This window comes from Sinohyriopsis cumingii, chromosome 1 (genome assembly GCF_028554795.1).
Source record: "Sinohyriopsis cumingii isolate HCF-2022 chromosome 1, ASM2855479v2, whole genome shotgun sequence".
In the NCBI taxonomy this organism is placed as follows: Eukaryota; Metazoa; Mollusca; class Bivalvia; order Unionida; family Unionidae; genus Sinohyriopsis; species Sinohyriopsis cumingii.
In genome coordinates, this window is record NC_142961.1 from 153,202,893 (window position 1) to 153,229,984 (window position 27,092).

The 27,092-nt window shown below is 37.9% G+C and overlaps 1 protein-coding gene across 3 annotated transcripts in view; it reads right to left on the reverse strand.

Annotated features, from left to right (window-relative positions):
• Positions 1-27,092, reverse strand: part of LOC149808180 (sushi, von Willebrand factor type A, EGF and pentraxin domain-containing protein 1-like) — a 144,342-nt gene that overhangs the window by 18,823 nt on the left and 98,427 nt on the right. For 2 of the 3 annotated variants that reach the window (XM_089974299.1, XM_089974291.1), the window contains 4 exons: positions 17,053-17,220; positions 14,536-14,709; positions 12,065-12,238; positions 9,595-9,768 (listed from right to left, as the gene is read on the reverse strand). In XM_089974299.1, coding sequence (XP_089830425.1) covers positions 9,595-9,768; positions 12,065-12,238; positions 14,536-14,709; positions 17,053-17,220 — 690 coding nt within the window. The remainder of the gene's footprint in view (positions 1-9,594; positions 9,769-12,064; positions 12,239-14,535; positions 14,710-17,052; positions 17,221-27,092) is intronic. The other variant, XM_089974307.1, reaches the window with a different exon arrangement.

Consider the following 27,092-nt stretch of genomic DNA (forward strand, 5'->3'; position numbering starts at 1 on the left):
AGTTCCAAAAAAACAGCCCTTTTCAGGGCTACCCAATACTCTAGAAAAGAAATAACCATCAATTGCCAATGTGTAGGTAGAGTAGCGTGAATATAAACACTAACTCTTTTCTAAGATAGTGTGAGGGTATGTGTTTGTGTGTTGGTGCTTGTAAGAGCTAAGGTATGTTTGTGTGAATAGTAGATTATGGGTTTCTTTATTGTTTCTTAGCGTATGTGGAGAGTATAGTTTGGGTTTTGTAACCGCTCACGTACGATTGTGTGGATAGTAGATTATGGATTTTGTTTATTGTTTCTTAGCGTATGTGGAGAGTATAGTTTGGGTTTTGTAACCGCTCACGTACGATTGTGTGGATAGTATATTATGGATTTGTTTATTGTTTCTTAGCGTATGTGTTTGTGTGTTTGTGTTTGTGTGTTTGTGTTTGTACCCGCTCACGTACGATTGTGTGGATAGTAGATTATGGATTTGTTTATTGTTTCTTAGCGTATGTGGAGAGTATAGTTTGGGTTTTGTAAGCGCTCACGTACGATTGTGAGGATAGTAGATTATGGATTTTGTTTATTGTTTCTTAGCGTATGTGTTTGTGTGTTTGTGTTTGTGTGTTTGTGTTTGTACCCGCTCACGTACGATTGTGTGGATAGTAGATTATGGATTTGTTTATTGTTTCTTAGCGTATGTGAAGAGTATAGTTTGGGTTTTATTATATGAAATGAAAAAGTAGGGGATGTTTTCCTTCACGTCCGCGCGTTGTTTGGTCATGATCTAGGTAAGATCAATTTTACGTTTTAGGGGGATGTTTTCCTTCACGTACGCACTTTAAGTATAAGAACCCACAGTATTCGTCGTTCAAACCATTCTGCAAAGAATAAAAAAAGAAGATGGCTTCTAACCAAATGGACAAAATACAAACATTACAAGACGTTTTAGACAACTTAGGAATGATGGAGCAGATGTTGATAAGACTGGTTGAAGACCATTATTCCTATAGTCCCCATCGTGTAAAGATGGAAATTAATAACTTAAAAAAGGTAAAGGACAAGATTAGTGGTGTCATGAAAGAGATAAAGGAGGAGAAGGAGGATGAAGAGGAAAGAATAAGAATAAGCAAATGGAACGAAAAGATTGAAAAAGAAGAAGAAAATGAGAAGAGGAAGAAAGAAGAGGAGGAAGAGAAGAAGAAAGAAGAGCAGGAGAAAAAAAAGAAAGAAAACAAGAGAAAGAGTGTTGGAGATAAAATAAGAACTTGGTGGAGAAAAAGAAGAAACTAGAAGCAGAAGAAAACCCAAAGGCCCTTTTCAGGGCCAGCCATATTTCTGGAAAAGAGATAGCCTTTCTATTGCCTACCCCTTTTTTAAATTTAAATTTAAATTTAAATTTAAATTTAAAAAAAAACTTTTTAAAAAAAAAAAAAAAAATCCCAAAAGCCCAAACTCTATTCCCCATGTTAATTTCCCTTGTCCCTAGACAGACCCAAACTCTATGTTAAATTCCCATTGTCCCTAAAGTGGCCCAGCGTTTTTCTCCATGTTAAATTTCCATTGTACGTATATTGTCCCACGATTTTTCTCCATGTTAAATCCCCTTGTACGTATATTGACCCACGATTTTTCGCCATGTTAAATTTCCATTGTACGTATATTGTCCCAGGGGTCTCCGTAATGCTAATTCCCATTGTACGTATAGTATTCCACTTAACTACTATTACCTCATCAATAGCATATCAATATAACGTACATTGTACTCACCGTTGTTAGTAAAATATTTCATTAACATATAACAAAAATCAATACCTTATCGATATCATCATTGCCGTCGTGGTAGTAGTAGTCATCATTAACAACTCTATCAACATATTCATAATTGCGCGCATCATCTTTATTACTGTCTTCATTGCCAACACTACCATCACCATTATTATTATTATTATTATTATTAGGATTGTACATTCTTCAATGTCGATTCCCGGTTAATGAATCTAAATGGAAAATTGTTGTTAAATTCTAATTTCATTTCTTTTATGAAAATACTTTTAAAATTAGACTTTATGAAGATATGTATCCTGGTCGAGTTCAGAAACTACTGCTTAACTGTAGCTTGATTCCCTTGTAATATGGGAAATAAGATAAAAAATGTCCAGGATCCGTTATTATATCGGCTTGTTGCCAATATTGTGAAAAAACTTTTCTCATTTGTGGAGGAATCTGCTCACGCTCGTTGTCTGCACCTCAGTTGTTAGTCATTTTCTATCCGTATGTAATTTATTTTACACAAGACCGTGAAATATTTTGGTCTGGTGATATTGATAAAGTTGGGATATATGTATAAATGTATACATGTACTTAGATTCATTGCCCAATACTGATTTGGTGAATGCTCTCTTATCAATGATGATCCGTTATTTGTTAATTATTTTAAAGCAATGAACAACTAATGTATTTCCATCTCATATGCATTTCAACTATTGCTTCTAGGTCGAGAAAATATACAAAAATAATTTGGCTGTATCAGTGATTATAATGACCATCTTCTTGACTAAATTTTTGTCAGTACTTCTATAATTTAGGTTGATAACACTATACATTCTGTGTCGTTCATCATTGGTGGTGTTTATATAATTACAATGGATAACCATTCCAGTACTTTTATTTGAAGGGCGCAATAGCTGCTTTCGATAATAAATTTTGCAATGAGTAGGTCCTATATTATGTTTACCTGTAAATAATAATAATAAATAATAATAAGAATGAAGACTTTCTATAGCGCCTAATCTTTAGAAGCTCTAAGCGCTTTACAACGTTATGCAACACCTATAAGATAAAAATCAGAATAATATTATTACAAAAACAAACAATATGAAATTAGAAAAACATTAAAAAACGAAAAAACATACTGAGAATATCTCAGGTAGGAAACATTATTAGGTCCTTAAGTTTGTTCTTGCAGTCGAAACAAGTGAGGTTTGAGAGCCCTCTTGAATGTGATCACTGTGTCTTTGTGTCTAAGTTCAGTGGGCAATTCATCCCACGTTGCCGGGCCCTGGTATGCAAAAGAACGCTGTCCATATGACTTTGTTTTCATAGTGGGAATAATTAGTATACGACTGTCAGAAGAGGAGCGTAAGTATCTTGCTGGCGTGTACACATGGGTGAGGTCAGATAGATATGTTGGACTAGAGTCCGACAGTGAAATGTAGCACAGAGAACAAATTTTGTGTTTGATTCAGGATCGAATGGATAGCCAGTGTAGGGTACAGAGCAGCGGGAAGGTGTGCTCTGATCATGGTACTCTAAGTATGATCCAAGCAGCTGTGTTTTGAACTTTTTGAAGTTTCTGGAGTAGATATTGAGATGAACCAGACAGAATTGAGTTACAATAGTCCAGTCTTGAAAGTACTAATGAACACACAAGTGTTTTAGTGGCATCAACTGAAAGATATTTGCGAATTCAGCTGATGCGTCTCAGCTCAAGATATGCAACCTTGCATATGTTCATGACATGTTGGTGCAATGTGAGAGTACTGTCCAGAGTAACACCTAGGTTTCGTACTGACTGTGTGAATTTAATCTTGGCTTTGCTGATATTTAATGTTTGAGGTAAAGGATGTGAATGAGAAAGTCTTTGTGTTGTGATCAGAATGGCCTCAGTTTTATCATCATTCATATGCAGCTTGTTACAGTCATCCATGATTTCACATCAGAAATGTACCTCTATACACCTTGGATGGTAGCATCAACTTCAGTTGGGTGGCCAGATTTGTATATTTGGGTGTCATCAGCGTACAATTGGCGAGACACTGGATGATGATCTATGATACTTGAGAGCGACTGAGTGTACAGAATAAACAGAACAGGTCCAAGAACAGACCCCTGTGGAACACCACAACATAGATCAACTGGGCTGGACTGTATTCCATTTGCAGATACAATTTGTGTCCTGTTGACTAAGTAGGACATGAACCACAGTAAGGCTGTATCACGAATGCCAAATGCATGCTGGAGACGGCGAAGTAATATATCATGGTCTATTGTGTCAAATGCTGCAGACAAATCAAGGAGGATGAGGATTGTAATCTTTCTGCTATCCAACGCAAAGAGAATGTCATTAACTACTTTTAGAAGAGTAGTTTCAGTACTGTGGCAAGGGCAATATGCAGATTGTACATTGTTAAAAAGACTGTTTGAATTTAGATGAGATACAAGCTGGGATAGAACAACCTTTTCTAAGATTTTTTAAATGAATCTACCTAGTAACCTGCCAGTTGTGTTCATCTAAATGGCAATCAAGTGTATGAGAAAAAAATTCGAAAACTATGACCTGAATATACCCAGTTAAATTTCCTTAGTTTTCATGATGAATGTTCACCATATCATCATCATCATTGGCGACTCGGTCTCGAAAGACCATGCGAATAGCGCCCTTGGGGTGTTGTCTGTCTCTGCTGGCATCGTCTGCTGTGGCTGTGCAGGCCTATACGTGAGTGACAGTCCCTACTGCAGTTGGTGCAGGCATAATGGGAAGTCTGCGTTACTGTGGTTGCTGTTGCGTTCTTCTTTCTCTTACGTTTCTCTGCCGCCAACTGGCCTCTCCTCACATCAGCGACTGATATGCCATTGTTTACCATCAGTCTCCAGGTGCCTCGGTCCTCAGCCAGCTCTTCCTAGCCATCGGGTGAAATGTTGCATGCCTTCATGTCCCTCTTGCACACATCGTTGAAACGGAGTGAGGGGCGTCCGACTCTTCTCATGCCAGTGGCCAGCTGTCCATATAAGATGTCCTTTGGCAGCCTTCCATCCTCCATGCGTCGGACGTGACCCAGCCATCGAAGGCGGCGTTTAATTAGCAGGGTGTACATGCTGGGGGTACTTGCACGCTGCAGGATCTCGCTGTGTGGAACACGGTCTTGCCAGCTGATTTTCAGGATGCGTTTTAGGCACCGTATATGGAAGGAGTTGAGCCTGCGTTCTTGCCTCATGTAGGTACTCCACGTCTCACTTCCATATAGAAGGGTGCTGAGAACGCAGGCCTGGTAGACTCGGACCTTGGTGTGCTCTGTCAGCGCGTTGTTTTCTCAAACCCTCTTTGTTAATCGAGCCATGATGGTGTTTGCCTTTCGAAGCCTTCTGTCCAGCTCCATATCAATCGAGAGAGTGTTGCTGATGGTTGACCCTAAGTAGGTAAAGTTGTTGACTGCTTCCAGGGTGACACCGTTGATTTTGATTGAAGGGGCAATGGTGGTATCTTGCACGCTGACATTTGTTTTATCCAAGCTGATTGTGAGACCAAACTGCGTGCAGGCAACAGCAAAACGGACTCCCAGTCTCTGGAGGGCTTCCTCGGTGTGGGCCACAAGAGCTGCGTCATCTGCAAAAAGCATCTCCCTGATGAGCACAGCTCTCACTTTGGTCTTTGAGCGCAGTCGTGCCAGGTTGAACAGCCTCCCATCGGACCTGGTGTGTAGATATATGCCATCCGTGGACGTGTCGAAGGAGTAGGACAGGAGCAGGGAGAAGAAGATCCCCAAAAGTGTTGGTGCCAGCACGCAGCCCTGCTTCACATCACTGTTAATTGGGAAGGAAGTTGAGGATGATCCATCATACAGGACTGTTCCCTTCATATCTGCATGGAAAGAGATTATCATGCTGAGGAGTTAAAAAGGCCCTTCCTGCTGACCAAGTCAAAGGCCTTGGTGAGGTCGATGAACATCATGTAGAGTGGTTGACCTTGCTCTCTGCTCTTCTCTTGGAGTTGTCGTAGGGAGACGATCATGTCTGTCGTCGACCTTCCTGCTCTGAAGCCGCACTGTGATTCCGGGTACACACGGTCTGCCAGCAACTGAAGCCTGTTGAGTATGATGCTGGCGTACACTTTACCAACAATACTCAAAAGCGAGATCCCTCTGTAATTATTACAGTCACTGCGGTCGCCCTTGTTTTTGTAGAGGGTCACAATTGTGGCATCACGCATGTCTTGGGGGACTACTCCTTCCTCCCAGCAGCGGCAAAGTAGCTCGTGCAGTGGTTTAATCAATGCTGGTTTTCCACGTTTGATAGCTTCGGGCGGGATGCTGTCACTACCTGGTGCTTTGTCGTTTGGAAGGCAGTCGATTGCTTTGCTGAGCTCCACTAAGGTTGGCACTTTGTCGAGCTCTTCTATGGTGGGCAGATTCTTTATGCTGCTGAGGGCTGTATCAGTGACTGATGTTTCTCGGGAGTATAGTTCTGAGTAGTGCTCCACCCATCTGGCCATCTGTTGCCCACGGTCTGTGATCTTCTCTCCCGTCAGGGATTTCAGGGGAGCGACCCCTTTCACTGTGGGGCCTAGAGCCTTCTTGATGCCACTGTACATGCCTTGGATGTGTCCGGACTCGGCACTGCGCTGGATCCCTTCACACAGTTATTGATAGTACTCGTTCGCACGCTGTCTAGCAATGCGTTGGGTGTTACTTCGGGCACTTCTGAGAGCAGCAAGCGTCCGTTCATTAGGGCATTTTTTGTAAGCTATGAAGGCTTTTCGTTTCTCCTCGATTTGTGGTTCCATCCTTGATAGGTGTGCATTGAACCAGTCCTGGCTGGGTCGTTCCTTCTTGCCAAACGTTGACATAGCCGTACTGTAGATGGCACCCTTCATGGCATTCCACTTGGCTGTAGCGTCATACTCAGGCAGGTCCTGGAGAGCCTTGTTCAGGGCAGACACATACTCCTCCACCTTGGCAGGGACTGACATCTGTGCAGTGTTTATGCGAGGACGTCCTTTTGGTTTTGAGCGGTGTAGCGCGTGTGGCTGTAGTCGCACTCTGCTGCTCACAAGGGCATGGTCGGAGTCACAGTCTGCACTGTGGTAGGTTCTCGTGGAGAGGACGCTGTTAAGGGCAGAGCGCCTGGTGATGACCAAGTCGAGTTGGTGCCAGTGATGAGATCTGGGGTGTTTCCATGACACTTTGTGTTGTGGCTTACACTTGAAGAAGGTGTTTGTGATGCACAGGCCATGGTAGGTGCATAGCTTCAGCAGTCTCTGGCCGTTTTCGTTGGTCTTTCCAGTGCCATGATATCCGAGGCAGGTAGGCCATGACTCGTGGTCCGCACCTACTCTGGCATTAAAGTCGCCGAGGAGGAATAGTGGTTCATTTTTGGGGCATCCTTTGATCTGTTCGTCCAGCTGCCCATAGAACTGATCCTTCACGTCTTCTGATGACGTGAGGGTTGGGGCGTAGACACTGATGATGTAGACAGGACCTGAAGTAGTGGTGAGGCGGATGGACAAGAGACGCTCAGTGCCCCCTGTGGGAGGTTCAACCGAGGCCAGGAGATTGTTTTTGATGGCAAAGCCCACTCCGTGCTGATGGGGCTTCTCAGGATCTCGACCCTTCCAGAAGAAGGTGTAGTTTTCCTCTCTGAGGGAGCCACTAGAGGCGAGCCTGGTTTCATGGAGGGCAGCTATGCTGATATTTAGTCTGGTGAGTTCTCTATCAATGATGGCCGTCTTTCTGGTGTCGTCCACTTCTCTGAGGTCGTCGGAGATGCCTGTACACATGGTGCGCACATTCCAGCTTGCAAATCGAAGAGCTGGAGTCTTCTTTATTGGTTTCTTGTTTCTTTTGTCTGGTGTGGAATTACCGTCTGCTTGTCATGCTGAACAATACACTGAGCTCCAGACACCCACTGGAGCAGGCAGACGATGGCGGGTCAACACCTTATTGACCGGGGGCTGCCCGGCTTGAGGCGGGCGATAGTTGGCCAGTGGGACACGATGATCCCTCCCACCGTCAAAGCTGACCCGTGGCGCCCCTTCCCTACGCCAATCGGGTGGGACTTATAACCCGTAAACTGTAAGCTTCCGTGTTGTTTCCTCACTCAGTAGCGAGACTGGAGTGTCCTCTCCAGGGCGCAAGCCTGGGCGTGGAGTATGGAGATCCTGGGCTGCCCAGACGTCAGGATCCCCCTCTCGTCCTTGCTGGTGGGGTCCAAAGGAATGCTGAGCATGACATTTGGCACCAGTTTGGATGCAGGAGCTGCAGGAAGGAGGTCGTAGTCGACCCCCAGCCGCCTTAGGGGCCCCACTCCTGATTTTCTGTCTGGGTTTACTCCCGTAGCCTTTCCTTCTCCCGAAGATATCCACAAGGCAGTGGAGCCATAATCCAATGGATGGGACTTGGTTGGTTTTGAATCAGAGTTTCCTTCTCCTAGATGAACTGCCTGACAAGGCTAACGAGCTTCATCTGCCCGGGTTTGGGGTCAGAGTTTCCCTTCTCTTAGACTGGTTGCCTGCCAAGGCTAATGAGCCCAGTCTGCCCACCCAGTTATACCGCCGGGTACTCGGTTGCGCCACACAGCAGGCTCTGTTAAAACGGGGCACCGCGTGAAGGTGCTGCTGTGGACACAATAGAGTAGGAGAGGCCATATGCAAGTAACCTCCCGCCCCGCAGACCGAGACAGTGGTCCTGCGGCGATCACTACACCTGGGAAGGAGAGGCTATGAGAGACGCTTCACTTTCCTTTGGCAAGCGGGACGTCAGGCCCAGGCCACGCACCCCCCAGAAAAAAATTTGAAAACTATGACCTGAATATACCCAGTTAAATTTCCTTAGTTTTCATGATGAATGTTCACCATATATGCATTTATTTACGTATGTTCATTAGCAATTTTATGTTATTTATCACCTTTAATTACTGTACTTTATGTTTTTGCTGTATTCTCTTTACTATTGATTGTACTCTTCGTAATGTACGGAGGAAAAAATAACGATATTAATGTTTCTTTCTTCACCACTATCGGGCAAAATTGCACGTTTCAATACGAGGACCAGATTCATGTTTCTTAAATGGCCGGCGTTAATTGTGTGCTGATATACATTTTGTATATTTGTGTTTCAATATAGGCTATTATTATTGGTTCTGAACAAAAGTACAGTCCATTCAGGTTGTAGAGTGTTTTTCAATATCTGAAAAATTATATGTATGTTTAATAATACTTAATTGTATATAACTGCCAAACTTATTATAATTATCTTCTTTGATTCTGCAGTATATTATTATTATTATTATTATTATTATTATTATTATTATTATTATTATTGATGGTGGATGTGGTCGTATTAGTATTACATACTTATTATTATTATTATTAGTATTACATACTTATTATTATTATTATTATTATTATTATTATTATTATTATTATTATTGATGGTGGAGGCGGTGGTGGTATTAATATTATATACTTTCGCAGTGTCCCTTGACCGGTGGCCAGTCTCGATTCGGCAGGCATGTGGTGGTCATGTCCCCTTGGGCAACATAAGCAGATTCACATTCAACTGTCACTGTTGATCCCGCACCCACGGTCTTACTTAGAGATATAGAGTGGGGAACAGCGACATCTGACCTACAGGCAACAAGAGCAGCTGAAAGACATGGTCTGATGTTGACTCAAGCTTGAAAAGGAACATAGTCTCTAACCCTCCTCCAGATGACAATGGTGAAACAATCTGGTGTGACGCGCACATGAAACCAAATGAACTATACTAGAGAGAGCAAAGCTACATACAAATATAATGGTCTAAAGGGGCTTCGTATCTCTTTGTATCATACTACTTACTTTCACACACTGGTGCGGGTTCTACCCAGGATCCCAGTTCATTACAGTATCGGGTCCTAGAGCCAACCAGTCGGTACCCCTTGTTACAATTGTAGCTCACCCTCTTTTCAAATGTAAACTCTGAACCCGAGAAGTAACCGTTTTCAATGTTCCCCGGATATCCACATTGGACTCCTATAAATAAATAAAGAAGGAATAATTTTTATGTGAAAATGTTATATTATTTTGTTTTCTGAAATTTACTGTCTGTATTGTTTTAGTCTTGCTTTTTTGTCAAGCCATAAGTTATATGAAGGAGTTTTATAAAAGGTTAGGTGGATTTAATTTGTAACTCGAGTTTAACTTTTTTCTCTACAATCGAAGTCCTCGCTCATAAAGACAGTCAAGATACAGTAACAATGATTTTCCTCTTTAACATAAAGAAATAGTTATTTGTTCCCTTGTTTACAACACGTAGCGGTGCTGGTGGGTTGTTTTGATTGATTGGAGGATTGTACCTTCTTACAAGGTGTCCGCTTTATTCGGTTCTCGTTATCTAGGAGATGATCGCCCTCGGTGTTATTGCCCGGATGGAGTAAATAGTAATATAAAGTGTGAAACTTATAGGTGGAATAAATTGAGATCTGAGCAGATATATAGAACAGAATGACACGAGCCCCCACATAAAAAACAACAATTTAATCAATTGCACAAATAACTGTGATAATACATTACATTAGGATGATAACTTCTTTCTGAAATAAATCTTTCACCGAATTTCAAACACAAATATATTTATATAAATAGCCGATCTGTTTTAAATGATAGAATTGGTTCATCATATAATCGAGTGAACAGTCGAAGTCACTGCCTTGTACAACTTCTTAACCTGCTTATTCCAGTCCACTCCAACTTCACTGTGTTGTTCCTCTATGTACTTTCGCTTTTTCCTTTCTCCAACCTCCCTAATGTCTCGCCTCTTTTCGGTCCTCAAATTTTTAGTGACTAGATGGATACCTAAGTACGTAGATATGTATATACTTGGATAAGTAGGTACGTGGATAAGTCAGTGTAGCTATTTCCCCTTATGCTTTCAAGCTTTGTTCGCTTCTGCCGCTGAATTCTATCCGTCGACTTTCCCGACATCCGATCCCTTTGACGAATGTTTTAAGAGAGAATTTCTTACAAACTCAATCTCGAATTCTCCTATATTTTCACTCTTGCAGGAAAATCGCAGACTGACTCAATTTTTCGATGAGAGCTATTTTAAACCTAGGAAATTTCTAGTAGTAAGCAGACCCTTATTATTTAGCATAACCAATCAAGATTAAATACATATATCGCCTTTTATAACCAGGCGCCAAAATTGCGGTCAGCCTAATTTCTTGATTTCCAAACAACTGATTCTGGAACAACTAAGCTTCTGACAGTTCCGATATAAAATCGAAGTTAACCTTTCCTTTTCTAGTCGTCTAACGGTTAAATAAACGAAGGCTTAATTAAGAATTACTTTCTCTCCCAACACAGACATTATAAATCATTGCAGTTTAGCGATTTCACAAGCACCTGTCCTCATAAATCTAATTAATTGTTCTCTGGTCCCAAGTTAATGTGCTCCTTATAGATCGACATAAATGTGCATCCTTACACCCCAGTATGAAAACCCCTAATGGTTATTTGTTCCCGTATTCCACCCAGAGAGAAGCAACATTATTATCCCACATTATTATTTATTCCTCCCCGAAAACACGATGCAAATCATCTGTTCCCTGAAATTAATTACCACTATTTCCTTTTGTTTCTTGAAAAACGAAACATTATTATCCTCCCGTTCCATCGAACATCTAGACGGCCCGGGTGTTTGTCTGTTTGAGCATTGACAAATATATCAGATTTACGATGGTGAATCATGTCCCAAAATGATCAATATGTCAACAGTGTAGTGTCCCTGATAAATTGTAGCTTCCAGCCCAATTGAGTGCATTATTCAAGCCTGGCGGTACATCAGTAATCTAATCATTTATTAAACTACAGGTAAGTGGTTATGTCCTTATCTTTGATTCTCAGTAAATAAACAATTTCTTCATTATCAATCTTGTTTTATTACTTCAGCCAGAGTATCTGACTTCTGTTGAATTTTAGGTGCAAGATGCGATAAAAACCCTTACACGTCAGCATTTATGAAATGGTTGTTCACATAACAATTAATACCGTAAACCCATCTCATTGTAGCTATAGTGATACCTAGCTATCTGAAAAGAAAACTTCATTTCATCTCCACTATCTAGACTTACAAATAAGTAATCATGGTTTGATGTTGACTCAAGCTTGAAAAGAAACATAGTCTCTAACCCTCCTACTCAGGACAATGGTGAAACAATCTGGTGTGACGTGCACATGAAACCAAATTAAATATACTACAGAGAGAAGAAGCTACATACAACTATAATGGTCTAATAGGCCACGTATCTCCTTGTATCATACTACTTACTTTCACACACTGGTGCGGGTTCTACCCAGGATCCTAGTTCATTACAGTATCGGGTCCTAGAGCCAACCAGTCGGTACCCCTTGTTACAATTGTAGCTCACCCTCTTTTCAAATGTAAACTCTGAACCCGAGAAGTAACCGTTTTCAATGTTCCCCGGATATCCACATTGGACTCCTATAAATAAATAAAGAAGGAATAATTTTTATGTGAAAATGTTATATTATTTTGTTTTCTGAAATTTACTGTCTGTATTGTTTTAGTCTTGCTTTTTTGTCAAGCCATAAGTTATATGAAGGAGTTTTATAAAAGGTTAGGTGGATTTAATTTGTAACTCGAGTTTAACTTTTTTCTCTACAATCGAAGTCCTCGCTCATAAAGACAGTCAAGATACAGTAACAATGATTTTCCTCTTTAACATAAAGAAATAGTTATTTGTTCCCTTGTTTACAACACGTAGCGGTGCTGGTGGGTTGTTTTGATTGATTGGAGGATTGTACCTTCTTACAAGGTGTCCGCTTTATTCGGTTCTCGTTATCTAGGAGATGATCGCCCTCGGTGTTATTGCCCGGATGGAGTAAATAGTAATATAAAGTGTGAAACTTATAGGTGGAATAAATTGAGATCTGAGCAGATATATAGAACAGAATGACACGAGCCCCCACATAAAAAACAACAATTTAATCAATTGCACAAATAACTGTGATAATACATTACATTAGGATGATAACTTCTTTCTGAAATAAATCTTTCACCGAATTTCAAACACAAATATATTTATATAAATAGCCGATCTGTTTTAAATGATAGAATTGGTTCATCATATAATCGAGTGAACAGTCGAAGTCACTGCCTTGTACAACTTCTTAACCTGCTTATTCCAGTCCACTCCAACTTCACTGTGTTGTTCCTCTATGTACTTTCGCTTTTTCCTTTCTCCAACCTCCCTAATGTCTCGCCTCTTTTCGGTCCTCAAATTTTTAGTGACTAGATGGATACCTAAGTACGTAGATATGTATATACTTGGATAAGTAGGTACGTGGATAAGTCAGTGTAGCTATTTCCCCTTATGCTTTCAAGCTTTGTTCGCTTCTGCCGCTGAATTCTATCCGTCGACTTTCCCGACATCCGATCCCTTTGACGAATGTTTTAAGAGAGAATTTCTTACAAACTCAATCTCGAATTCTCCTATATTTTCACTCTTGCAGGAAAATCGCAGACTGACTCAATTTTTCGATGAGAGCTATTTTAAACCTAGGAAATTTCTAGTAGTAAGCAGACCCTTATTATTTAGCATAACCAATCAAGATTAAATACATATATCGCCTTTTATAACCAGGCGCCAAAATTGCGGTCAGCCTAATTTCTTGATTTCCAAACAACTGATTCTGGAACAACTAAGCTTCTGACAGTTCCGATATAAAATCGAAGTTAACCTTTCCTTTTCTAGTCGTCTAACGGTTAAATAAACGAAGGCTTAATTAAGAATTACTTTCTCTCCCAACACAGACATTATAAATCATTGCAGTTTAGCGATTTCACAAGCACCTGTCCTCATAAATCTAATTAATTGTTCTCTGGTCCCAAGTTAATGTGCTCCTTATAGATCGACATAAATGTGCATCCTTACACCCCAATATGAAAACCCCTAATGGTTATTTGTTCCCGTATTCCACCCAGAGAGAAGCAACATTATTATCCCACATTATTATTTATTCCTCCCCGAAAACACGATGCAAATCATCTGTTCCCTGAAATTAATTACCACTATTTCCTTTTGTTTCTTGAAAAACGAAACATTATTATCCTCCCGTTCCATCGAACATCTAGACGGCCCGGGTGTTTGTCTGTTTGAGCATTGACAAATATATCAGATTTACGATGGTGAATCATGTCCCAAAATGATCAATATGTCAACAGTGTAGTGTCCCTGATAAATTGTAGCTTCCAGCCCAACTGAGTGCATTATTCAAGCCTGGCGGTACATCAGTAATCTAATCATTTATTAAACTACAGGTTAGTGATTATATCCTTATCTTTGATTCTCAGTAAATAAACAATTTCTTCATTATCAATCTTGTTTTATTACTTCAGCCAGAGTATCTGACTTCTGTTGAATTTTAGGTGCAAGATGCGATAAAAACCCTTACACGTCAGCATTTATGAAATGGTTGTTCACATAACAATTAATACCGTAAACCCATCTCATTGTAGCTATAGTGATACCTAGCTATCTGAAAAGAAAACTTCATTTCATCTCCACTATCTAGACTTACAAATAAGTAATCATGGTTTGATGTTGACTCAAGCTTGAAAAGAAACATAGTCTCTAACCCTCCTACTCAGGACAATGGTGAAACAATCTGGTGTGACGTGTACATGAAACCAAATTAAATATACTACAGAGAGAAGAAGCTACATACAACTATAATGGTCTAACGGGGCCACGTATCTCCTTGTATCATACTACTTACTTTCACACACTGGTGCGGGTTCTACCCAGGATCCCAGTTCATTACAGTATCGGGTCCTAGAGCCAACCAGTCGGTACCCCCTGTTGCACTTGTATATCACCCTGTAGTCAAATGTAAACTCTAAACCCGAGAAGTAACCGTTTTCAATGTTCCCCGGATATCCACACTGGACTCCTATAAATAAACAAAGAAGGGATCATTTTTATCTGAAAATGTTATATTATTTTGTTTTCTGAAATTTACTATCTGTATTCTTTCAGTCTTGCTTTTTTGTCAAGCCATAAGTTTTACGTAGGAGTTTTATAAAAAGTTAGGTGGATTTAATTTGTAACTCGAGTTTAACTTTTAATCTACAATCGAAGACCTCGCTCATAAAGATAGTCAAGATACAGGTAACAATGATTTTCCTCTTTAACATAAAGAAATAGTTATTTGTTCCCTTGTTTACAACACGTAGCGGTGCTGGTGGGTTGTTTTGATTGATTGGAGGATTGTACCTTCTTACAAGGTGTCCGCTTTATTCGGTTCTCGTTATCTAGGAGATGATCGCCCTCGGTGTTATTGCCCGGATGGAGTAAATAGTAATATAAAGTGTGAAACTTATAGGTGGAATAAATTGAGATCTGAGCAGATATATAGAACAGAATGACACGAGCCCCCACATAAAAAACAACAATTTAATCAATTACACAAATAACTGTGATAATACATTACATTAGGAAGATACACTTATTTCTGAAATAAATCTTTCACCGAATTTCAAACACAAATATATTTATATAAATAGCCGATCTGTTTTAAATGATAGAATTGGTTCATCATATAATCGAGTGAACAATCGAAGTCATTGCCTTGTACAACTTCGTAACCTGTTTATTCCAGTCCACTCCAACTTCACTGTGGTTGTTCCTCTATGTACTTTCGCTTTTTGCCTTCTCCATCCTTCCTAATGCCTCGCCTCTTTTCGGTCCTCAAATTTTGTGTGACTAGGTGGATACCTAACTACGTAGAAACGCATATACATGGATAAGTAGGTACGTGGATACGTCAGTGGAGCTATTTCCCCTGTGCTTTCAAGCTATGTTCGCTTCTACCGCTGAATTGTGTTCGTCGACTTTCCCGACATCCGATCCCTTTGACGAATGTTTCAAGAGAGAATTTCTTACAAATTCAGTCTTGGAGTCTCCTATATTTTCACTCTTGCAGGAAAATCGCAGACTGACTCAATTTTTCGATGAGAGCAATTTTAAAGCTAGGAAATTTCGTGTGGTAAACACGCCCTTATTAATTAGCAGAACCAATCAGGATTAACTACATATATCGGCTTTTATAACTAGCCGACAAAATTGCGGTCAGCCTAATTTCTTGATTTCCAAACAACTGATTCTGGAAAACTAAGCTTCTGACAGTTTCGATATAAAATCGAAGTTAACCTTTCCTTTTCTAGTCGTCTAACGGTTAAATAAACGAAGGCTTAATTAAGAATCACTTTCTCTCCCAACACAGACATTATAAATCATTGCAGTTTAGCGATTTAACAAGCACCTGTTCCCATAAATCTAATTAATTGTTCTCTGGTCCCAAGTTAATGTGCTCCTTATAGATCGACAGAAATTTGCATCCTTACACCCCAATATGAAAACCCCTAATGGTTATTCGTTCCCGTGTTCCATCCAGAGAGAAGCAGTATTATTATCCCACATTATTATTTAATCCTCCCCGAAAACACGATGCAAATCATCTGATCCTTGAAATTAATTACCACTATTTCCTTGTTTCATGAAAAACAAAATATCATTTTCCTCCCGTTACATCGAACATCTAGAAGGCTCAGGTGTTTGTGTGTTTGAGCATTGACAAATATATCCGATTTACGATGCTGAATCATGTCCCAAAATGATCAATATGTCAACAGTGTAGTGTCCCTGATAAATTGTAGCTTCCAGCACAATTGAGTGCATTATTCAAGCCTGGCGGTAAAACAGTAATCTAATCCTTTATTAAAGTACAGGTAAGTGATTATGTCCTTATCTTTGATTCTCAGTAAACAAACAATTTCTTCATTATCAATCTTGTTTTATTACTTCAGCCAGAGTATCTGATTTCTGTTGAATTATAGGTGCAAGATACGATAAAAGACCTTACACATCAGCATTTATGGAATGGTTGTTTACATAACAATTAATACTGTAAACCCATCTCATTGTAGCTATAGTGATACCTAGCTATCTGAAAAGAAAACTTCATTTCATCTCCTCTATCGAGCCTTACAAATAAGTAATCATGGTTTGATGTTGATTCAAGCTTGAAAAGGAACATAGTCTCTAACCCTCCTCCGCAGGGATCGAACTCAGTTCAACAGTCACAGTAGACTATTTGGTGAGTTTGTGCTAACATTAAATATAGACCATGGGCAAGCAGACGGATATATATATATATATATATATATATATATATATATATATATATATATATATATATATATATATATATATATATATATATACTTAGACTTACGCCGACACGTGGGTTCTGTGTCTTCCCATTCGCCAGTCACCAGACATACCCTGGTGTCTGGACCGGCCAAGTGGAATCCACGTAAACACTCATACCTAGCAGAAGACCCGGCCGTCCGCCCAGTGTACTCCACCTTCCGAAAGGCTGGTGTAGAAGGGATCGGACACTCTGTAATATATTGTCATGGTTTATTAAACCTTTTCAGATATTACTCATATGCTTTTTAATATGGTCATGTCAGTTTCATTTCATGGAAGTGAATTTTTAACACATATTTTTGTTCCAGCTGTTATTATTTTACCACAGAAGAAGTTTTCACATTTGTTGATATGAATATTCAAACTGAATAATCAAATTGGAAATCGTTTACATCTAAAATTCTAGGATAAACTATCCCAGCAGAATGACGAAGGCTAGAAAGTCCTGCCAGCGTATCAATATAGAATGAAATTTTGTACATACTTTTTCACAAATAAAAAATAAATCAAACGAGAAAATATCTGTCGTACGTTTTTAATCAAGAAGAACATGATTTCCGTTACTGAGTTCAATTATGAGACTGGGAAGTAAATGCCAAGATATCATTTGTAATCTTTTCTTTGAATTCAAATGAATAACTATGAATCATTTTATGTTAGAAATCATTATTGTTTGCTTTATGACTCCTCGTTCGTGCTTGCACTCGAAAATATTCAAATTTGACAACACAAGAGACCGATGATTAATAGCATTTTATTATACTTTCCACTTTCCATTAATATTTGCTTCAACGGATACTGAAGATTTACTTTAGCAAATAAATGGGAAATGCACATTGTGATGGTTACAAAAAAAAATTAAATAGATGATGTGCACACAAAAATGGAACAAGGTTCCGGATTTTGTTTACACAAGTGCCGATACAGATACGGTATCGCGGATGAAAATACAGTTGTTTGCTGCAGAAAGCGAATAGATAGGCACCAGTCATTGATAAATATACATTGTAGTTTGTTTTCTGTACGGTTGAGACTAGATTTATCAAATTTATAATTTCTTGTGAATATTGCTTTTATTATTCTAATGTATGCTTATTAGTGTTTTTCATTAGATTTTGGAAGATTGTTTACTCCAATTGATAATTTCGACATACGCGCTACAACTTGACGCCAGGTTCTGGTAGGAGTAAACATGTATTTTACTCAGGTCTTATCCATGATTATGCCTTACAAGTTTGTGATTTCGTCATCATAGAATTGTTCAAAATGAATCTTGCAAAACCTTAGGAATACATTTGGACATGTTTTTGGTTATTGGTTAGTCTTAAAACAAAAATAGCAGGCTAGAAGGATTTTCTTCGCTATCAAATACAAAGGTCTAAAAGGATAAAAACTGCATCAGTTACCTACTTGCGTCAAATACTGGTGTTTGACTGGTTAAATCCAATGTCGAAATTATCAATTTGAGATAAAAATGTACGAGTCTTTTCCATAAATTTCTTAACAATTGAGAGGAACAATTATTTGATGATGACTTGTGCTGTATCTACATGCGGTAAAGAATTTCCAAACTTTTAGGTGTTGATTCTGTCGTGTTTGTATGTCATCCGCAGTTTTAAAAAATGTGCTGCATTTTATTCCACTATGAAAAGTTATCATTGCCATTGTGTTCAATAATGTCATGAAAGATCTGGACATCCATGTGGTTGAACCCGTTATGAAAAATCAGTGTTGAGAATAATTCAACATTATGTCTACATGTTTCTAGTTTTACACTAAACTACACATATCAAATAAAAATATGAAAATAAATTAGTATCCCCGTCCACGAGTACAGCATGGAAAGCTCTTATTTTATTTTTTAGGACTGACTTAAATTTGCTTCAGTGATACAGGGCTTACATGCTTGGTAAGCTATCAGTGTAGGTTCGACTCCCGTCATTCTGGTTTTAAATGAGCACACAATTACTCACCTGGATGATTCGTCCTTAGTACTGGCGTGCAAATTGGAGTACTTGATATGAATTATGACATCAATTTGACACAATGGAAGATTACTTAAGATTGCAAGTCATGCATACTGGCGTAAAAAGCGCGAACATTATCATCTGGCTAAAGCTTGAATTACTTCCGGAGCTCCTAGCTTTTGAGGTTAATTTCGAAAGTATTATCGAGCCAATAAATACTTGCAAACAAGACTCCAATAAATTATGAACAAGGCAAACTGTCAAGCATATACATTCATGAATTAGTCTTCAGATCAAACACCTCTATGGCAAGTAACATCGTGAATCCATGCACAAAGGCTGCGAGCCTATAACATATAGAGAAATAGATCTACGAACATTTGCAATAAATATCAGAGTTAGTCTATGAAGGGTTTCGATCTAAAGCTATTGCTGTATTGATCTTCAAAAAGAAGGAAAATAAATTCTACCAGGCTATGTCCTATTTTTAAAGAAGGTAATCGAAAACAAAGTACGAGGTCACTGTCATTTGACTGATATGAATTCTAGCCTGAACAAGGTTAGTATAAATTAGACATCCAAACATTATAAACCCACTCTGCATCCACAATACACCAATCTATAATTTTCGTCTGTTTATGAAGACGTTGGAGGAGAAAACGACACCCATTAAAAAGTAACAATAACACCAAAATATAGATGAAAATTACGTTTCGTCAAATAGGACGCTTATGAAGTTTTTCTAGCGTGGACAATCGGGTTCCTATATATCTTCCAGTTCATGGAACAAAGGTAAGAACAATTTACCAACATATTTAAGGGCTGTCAAATACAATGAAACCATGAAACGTTTTTGAAAACATAGAACCCAAATTTTGGAGAAAGAGAAGAAAACAGCATTAATCCCTGCCAGCACATAGATGATTTTACAATAGCTTAAAAAAGAAACTAAATTAACATCAAAAGAAACATTTTATTCCAGACTCAAAGCATGAAGGAGAATACAGGCGAATAACAAGTAAAAAGGGATGTTACCAAAACATGTCAAATTGAAATCATTATGTGATAGACATGACCACAAAGTCATAAAAGATCCTTATAACGTAGAGTGACATTATTGAAGAGTATAGGAATGTCAGCATAAATAATTACAAACAACATCCTGGACTTTACTGCAGTGTACAAGGCCGACAAAATCATGCGAGTTTGAAAATAACTAAAATAGCATTAGAATATCTTACAGACTATGAAAATATTTCCGATGAAACATAATCACAGCAATGGTCATGATGCTACATAGATTTCTTAAGCAAATTATGAGCAAAATATTAAGGATAGCTTTCAAATAGAGATGATGGAAAATATTATAGTCAAGGTCAATCATTATATGCCTACAACATTTAGGGGTTGGCAGTGTCTCAATACACTCATGTTAAGAACTATAGACGGACATCCAAACAACAAAATCAAGCCATTAGAGACAATATAAAGTCCTGACAGTTACAGTTCATTTTTTTAATTAATTATAGATACATAACTGTTACCAAGATTTATAGGATAACACCAAACCTTATGACACAAGAAACCAAACATATTTCGTATCCCTAAAACAAAACATGAGTCCCTATAAGGGATTATCCTCTTCTGTGCAGAAAGAATTTACGAGAATTCAAAATAGTACCATTTCTTTCTTTTGACTGTTGAGTGTCAAAACCATCTCAATATTCTTCAGCGATAGCAAATATTACCAATTAGATGATGTGGTAGACATTTTGTATGGTACCTGTACTATATAATATATTATCAAGTGTACTTCGCAAATCATTCCAGAAATATGTTGTTGCTTGTGTAAACTGCTGTTCTACTTTGTAGACTCGAGAATAAAACATACTTGGTAATCCTTGCACAGCATCTTAATCTTTTCTATTGTTGAACACAATACATTTGTATCCATTTGTTTTCTCTGTCTTTCATACACAGCATCAAAACTCCTTTTACAATTAGTCGTTGTGACTGATGAATAAATTGTTTGTACTTTAATTCAACTTGACAACTTCGTCATTACTATAACAAATGATTGTCATTTTTCAAGCTTTCTCTCTAAACTGTTTACCTCAGCATTTTATCATCTCCTTACACATTTGCATCAAATAAGTTTTGTATTGCCACTAGTAAATCGTGTTTAAGTTTGAAACCACGTGGAATGTGTGTAATACGACGATGTGATCGGTTCAGATGTTTAATATCTTGTGGTATTTTCAACTGTTTGAAGGGTGTTATATTTAAAATAATTCGCCATCCTGGAGAATTATTAATCACAAGACCGGCAAAGTACTAAAGTAACTTGTAACTAATCTAAACAGTAACGCAAATTACATGGGCAATAAAATAATATTTAAACAATGGTTGTTTAAAATATCCTTAAGTTTCATATTGTCGATATTCGTCTGATGAATCATCAGGAGGAGAATATGCCTAAAGAAAAAACGCAATATCAAAGTTATTTTTGAAAGACAAGTATCCATTTCTATTTCAATCTTTCATTTAGGCAGGTGAGTGTCTTGACTCACTTTTCTGCACATTTTCTATGGGGAATGGAAGAAATAACAATATTAACATATCTGTCTGTTAAAACGAATTCCTTTGCTTTCACTATCAGACCTCTAAATGCCATCTACATAATTTGATTCGACTGACTTGTTTATTGTACAAAACAACTATAAAAATAAACAGTATGCAAAAATTAAAGAAAAGGCAATAAGACAGATGAGGGTTTCTCAAATTAAGCCATTAATATGTGAATTACATGATGAATTACGCGTATTACAATGTACACAGGAATCAGTCAATATTGTTTCATGAAGAAAAAGGTTATTTAACACAGAAATGATTACGAGAACCAAGAGCTTACGCTGATGATCTAGCAGTTAATAATTGGTGAAAAAACATGTGATGCCAGACGTTTTACAGTATGACAAAGGACAGGATGAAATATGCCAACAACGAAAATGAAGCAACCAAAAAGTTGTTCGGAAAAATAATTTTCAAAACTGTTTAAAGTAGAAATAACGTATACCTAAACATTTAACAGCTCCCATCATACTTCTAAAGACACCATTGAAAAAGTTAATTCAAAACTTAGTGAAAAATTACCATTAGCTGAAAGGCTGAAAAGATTGTTCAAAGAAAAATGTGTGACAATTGCCATGATAATCAGTTATTTATGTATGGCTTTGTCAACGGCTGGTTTGTCCAGTGTATGTTTGGTAAGCATTTCATTAGAAGGTGGAAGATTCAGTGTTGGTGGTAGTGACAAATTAGCAGAGAGTCTTTCATAGACAGAGTCAAACATAGCATGAAGTATCTTGCCATCTATTTGTTCGAGATGCCCAAAAAGGCAATACCAGCATTTGTCTGGTATCAATCGCAGTTTTATAAGCTGCTGTTTAAAAACAGTGGGGCATGTTTTTACTGTTGTTGTTGCTGTTGTTGTCGTTGTTTTGTTGGGGGATCGTGTACCATAGCTTAGTTGTACATAAAGTACATATTATATAAGACCCGATAATCCAATTGATCCTGTTATTATATTCATCTTCTGTGAGTCATTTACTAAGGGATAAAATGAAGAAGTATATCTATCGTGTATTGTTTCATTTGTTACAATGAGAAAATTTCATCTGCCGACGATTTTCTCGAATATTCAAAAGTATTTGATTTCATAGTCTTATTATGCCTGTTAGATTTCAATACATCAGCAAGTGTTGGCACTATAAAATCCGATGTACCGTTTAAAGTTCACGTCCATTATCAATAAAAAAAAATTATTTTTGCCATCACTGTATCTCCAATCATGATTTTGTGGAATGCTAAGGTTACACAGATTATTTTTATTGCTTCCATATTTATGTTTGGGTTTTTGTTATTCAGTAAAAGCTTTTCATAAGGTAAAAGGATTGTACGCTCAAACAACAATTTTCATATCTGAAGTAAGCGTGAAACCTCCTTAATGATTTTTTTTTCTCAAGACTCTAGTAAACTATCATTGTGTTGTATACCACTAAGATACTCCGGTTCCAGCTGCTGCTCTGAATCTTTTAACAGTCATCACTGTCAAATCATACGGTATGGTTATCAAAATCGTGCAATGGCTGAAACAATTTTTCACACTAAAGTATATTGTTCGTCTCTTTAAATATTTGTGAGATATTTGGATTGACGTTCACGTTCAAGTGAGTTACATCATAAATGATATGTTGCAGTGATTTTGATTTCTTAAAACTTATGCCCATTAATTAATTGTCGCATATTTTCATACATTAGCTAACCCCTAGACTGTTACATTTCTGTTCTCTTGTTCGCTGCTTGTGTGTTTTCCACCTTAAATCGTTTGCGTAATTCCTCTTGTGCTTTATTTTCTATCCGTTTCATACTCGTTCTTGTAATTCTCAATTTCATTTTCATATTCTTCGGAATTTTTGTTACTTTTTGACATGTTTAACAAACGATATGTATTATTTCGTCCTAGAACAAACACAATTGAACCCTTGCATCATCAATGATTTCTTATATGTGATATTAAGCAATCAAATATACACGATAAATTTTTATATTTATATGCACAATGTAAACATAGTTCTAACATTCTTCTACATTTACCAAACTCGTCTATTTTTCTCTTTCACAACAATCAACTTTGACAGTTTAAACGTATTTAAGAAAAGTTACAATAGCCGATGTAACTGCAATAGCGTAAAATGGGGAATTTGGAGTCGGCTAGCTAACTTTGTAGGAAGTCTAACTCGTTCGCGGACCAAATAGCAGTCTAATTCAGCCCGGGGTCTACTGCTTCTAAATATTCTTAGCAAAGGCGCTTAACTCCCTTTTCGTCAGCATAACATAGTCAAATAATTTGGGCAAAATGTCATGTATAACCAACATGTTGCTACTGTTCCGACACGAGAATGCAATCCAAGTGTGGCCTAGATCAAGTAAACGAATCGAAATGGAATATTGATAGAAAATCATGACTTTGGATTCTACTTCTTTGCGTGACTAAATTACTCGAGTTTTTGGAGATATTCCATTGTCCGTCCTGTGTTAGACCATAAATCAGCCCTTCACCCGATATCGTCCATCAGTCTCAACACATATTTGAGGGGTTGATTTATCGGACTAGTCCTCTGTGTGTGTGTGTGTGTGTGTGTGTGTGAGAGAGAGAGAGAGAGAGAGAGAGAGAGAGAGAGAGATATTTGGATTTTTAACGTAGCTTTAACACTTTTTCAGTCATATCACTACGATGTCTGCAGTGTGACAGTTTATAGTTATGTCTAGCACTAAAGCATCATGACGCGGACATGTAGCATGGTGTCCCACCCACTCACATTATCCTGACACCAAGCCAACCAGTCCTAACACTAACCTCTTAATACTAAGGGCCAGGCGAGGCAGTTGTTAGTACCATTTTTAAAAGTCTTTGGTATGACTCGGTTGGGGATCGAATCCACAACCTCCGGCATCCGAGGCGGACGCTCTAACCACTAGCCAACTGAAGCGGTCCCTCTGTTTGTGTATGTGTGCGAGAGAGAGGTTCAAGACTGATGACTTAGTCTGCAAACATTGGTATAATTCCGCCGCCCACAAACTGAAAAAAATCACTATCTGTTTACACTTATAGCCTCCATAAGGTATGGCATAACATTTATATGGCAACGAGCACTGAATTTCTTTACCTGCTAAAATAATTCAAAGTACTGAAACAAATTAAGTAGGAAATTCTCCCCAAAGAGTAGTATTTATCCCAATGCTATCATACATTATACCCCAAAACTTAACCGGTTGACCCGAAAGGTTGAGCATGTTCATTGAAAGGCTGCAGTCTTCGTTCCGCCAATGATATTTTCCATCATCGCTGGGGCTGCAAAAGCGGATGTGACTTTGACGAGTGCAAATGCACTATACTTTAGATAAAAGTGTAAATCAGCTATGGGACTGAACAAAATGATGCGGCTTTCAAGAGTCCATATGTATTATACACCTTACAGTCCACAAAAACAAAAACAAAAAAAACAACAACAAAGGAGCTGTCTGCTTTGTACTGATAACAGTACCAAATAGTATAGAAAATCGAGATAGAGTTTTACAAGGAAAGTGGAAAATAAGAACAGTACTTCATCAATAACATACGTACCAGAGAAAAATTAACACGCAAGCGAATTTTGACGGACATTTTCCCTAAAACCTAGCTTACTTTCAGATAAACAAAATTCATGCACATTTCCGTAAATGGAGACACTTTTAAGTTGTTCAACCACGCAGAAAAAATGAGTTTTTTTTGTTGTTAATTTGAATTCAGAAGATACATGAGGCAGGCCGAATTCGTATTTATTCTGAGACTAGACATCTCACAAACTATATATCTAATGCATTGTGTTTTTATGATATAGTTTCCATTATCTGTAAATAAACCAACGAATACGTTACCCAGAATCCACAGAGTAATGCTATTTAAACTTTCCATTTAAATCATTCTCAACGATTACCGTTCGCTAGATTCTGATGCTTTCCGCATTACCTGTCGTCACCCTTTTTCTGACAAGACATTGGTCTGATATCACTATTATTCCAATTTGAATCAAATTTATTCCAGCAAAAAGGGGAAGTTTGGAGTAAAATCGTACATTTTATGCCATGAAAATGTTGTATATTTGTTTTAAAAAATTCAACACATTAGATAATAGTTTTAATTATTCAAAGGCGTTATCAGCTACAAGGTTCATGCAAACGGGCAAGAACTATTCAATATCATTGTTTTCACAATAACAATGTTATCGGTAGAAAATGAACGAATTTACCATTGATTTCATTTCGGAACAATTAGAGCCCAATAGTCATACGCCAAGTCTGAAATCAAACGTGCTAATAAAGTCAATGAAACAGCAAAATAGCTTACTTTGCATAATTAGAAATCAAAGAGAGTGAAGACGAAAATATGATCCGTTGTAGTATAGTTATTTCTAAACTTTGTCCGGTCTTCTGTTAGACTTTTGTGATAAGTATCTCGCTATGTAAAGATTTAAATAGCTGATCTCAGTAGCTAATCAATGTTTTAACGTTGTGTTTTGATATTACTTGAGAGGAAAAAATTGCTGGGATTATTCACTGGAATTACAAAGTGCTCAATGGACTAAAATAGTATTCTTGTACTAATATGAAATTATTCAAAGGGGTTCAGGAGATTGCCATTATGATATAGCATGACTGTTAGCAGACCTGTACATTCATGGATTTGGAATTAATTCAAAACATTCGAATCTTTAGGAAATGGGAAGAAAATTTTTAGGATTATTTTTGGATTTAATTCAAACTGCTGTAAGTTCCGCATAAATTTTCATTTTGTAACCTTTATAACTAAATTGTTTGTTAAGTTTTAAAGAACTTGACGTTTTTGCTTCTTTCTGTTAGTTATGATCACAAATGGTAATGCAAAACAGATTTCTTATTGGGAGGGGGCCCCATAAATAAGTTTGCAAGGATATGCGGGTGGGGGAGGGCAGAATTTATTGCTGTGTCACAAGTTCAAACGATGCTTCTGTGATCTACAGCATCTGCTTTTCTTCTAATGTTCTGGATACGGTACAGCATAATGAAATTATACTCTTATGCAGAGATAACATCCTAAGGACAAAGTCAAGTTTCAAGAATAGCCAATACATACAGTTCATCATTATTCCAAACATTTTGTCTTGTTTAATCTAAATTTCAATCCATAAATATTCAATGATACTATCTTAAATTTATCAGCAAATTTCTCATTCTTAAAATACATTCAGTTTTAGTTTGCCTATCATTAATTTGTATGTGTGATTTGGATTTTTAACTTAGCTTTAACAATTTTGCAGTCATATTGCTATTGTGTCTGCTGTGCGGCAGCTTTTTAGTGATGTCTAGCACTGGGGCATCACACCAGAGTCATGTAGCATCAGGTCCCACCCAGATTATCCTGACATCAGGCCGACCAGTCCTAACACTGACCTCTTAATGACGAGTGAAAAGAGAGGCAGCTTCTAGTACTATTTTTATAAGTCTTTGGTATGAC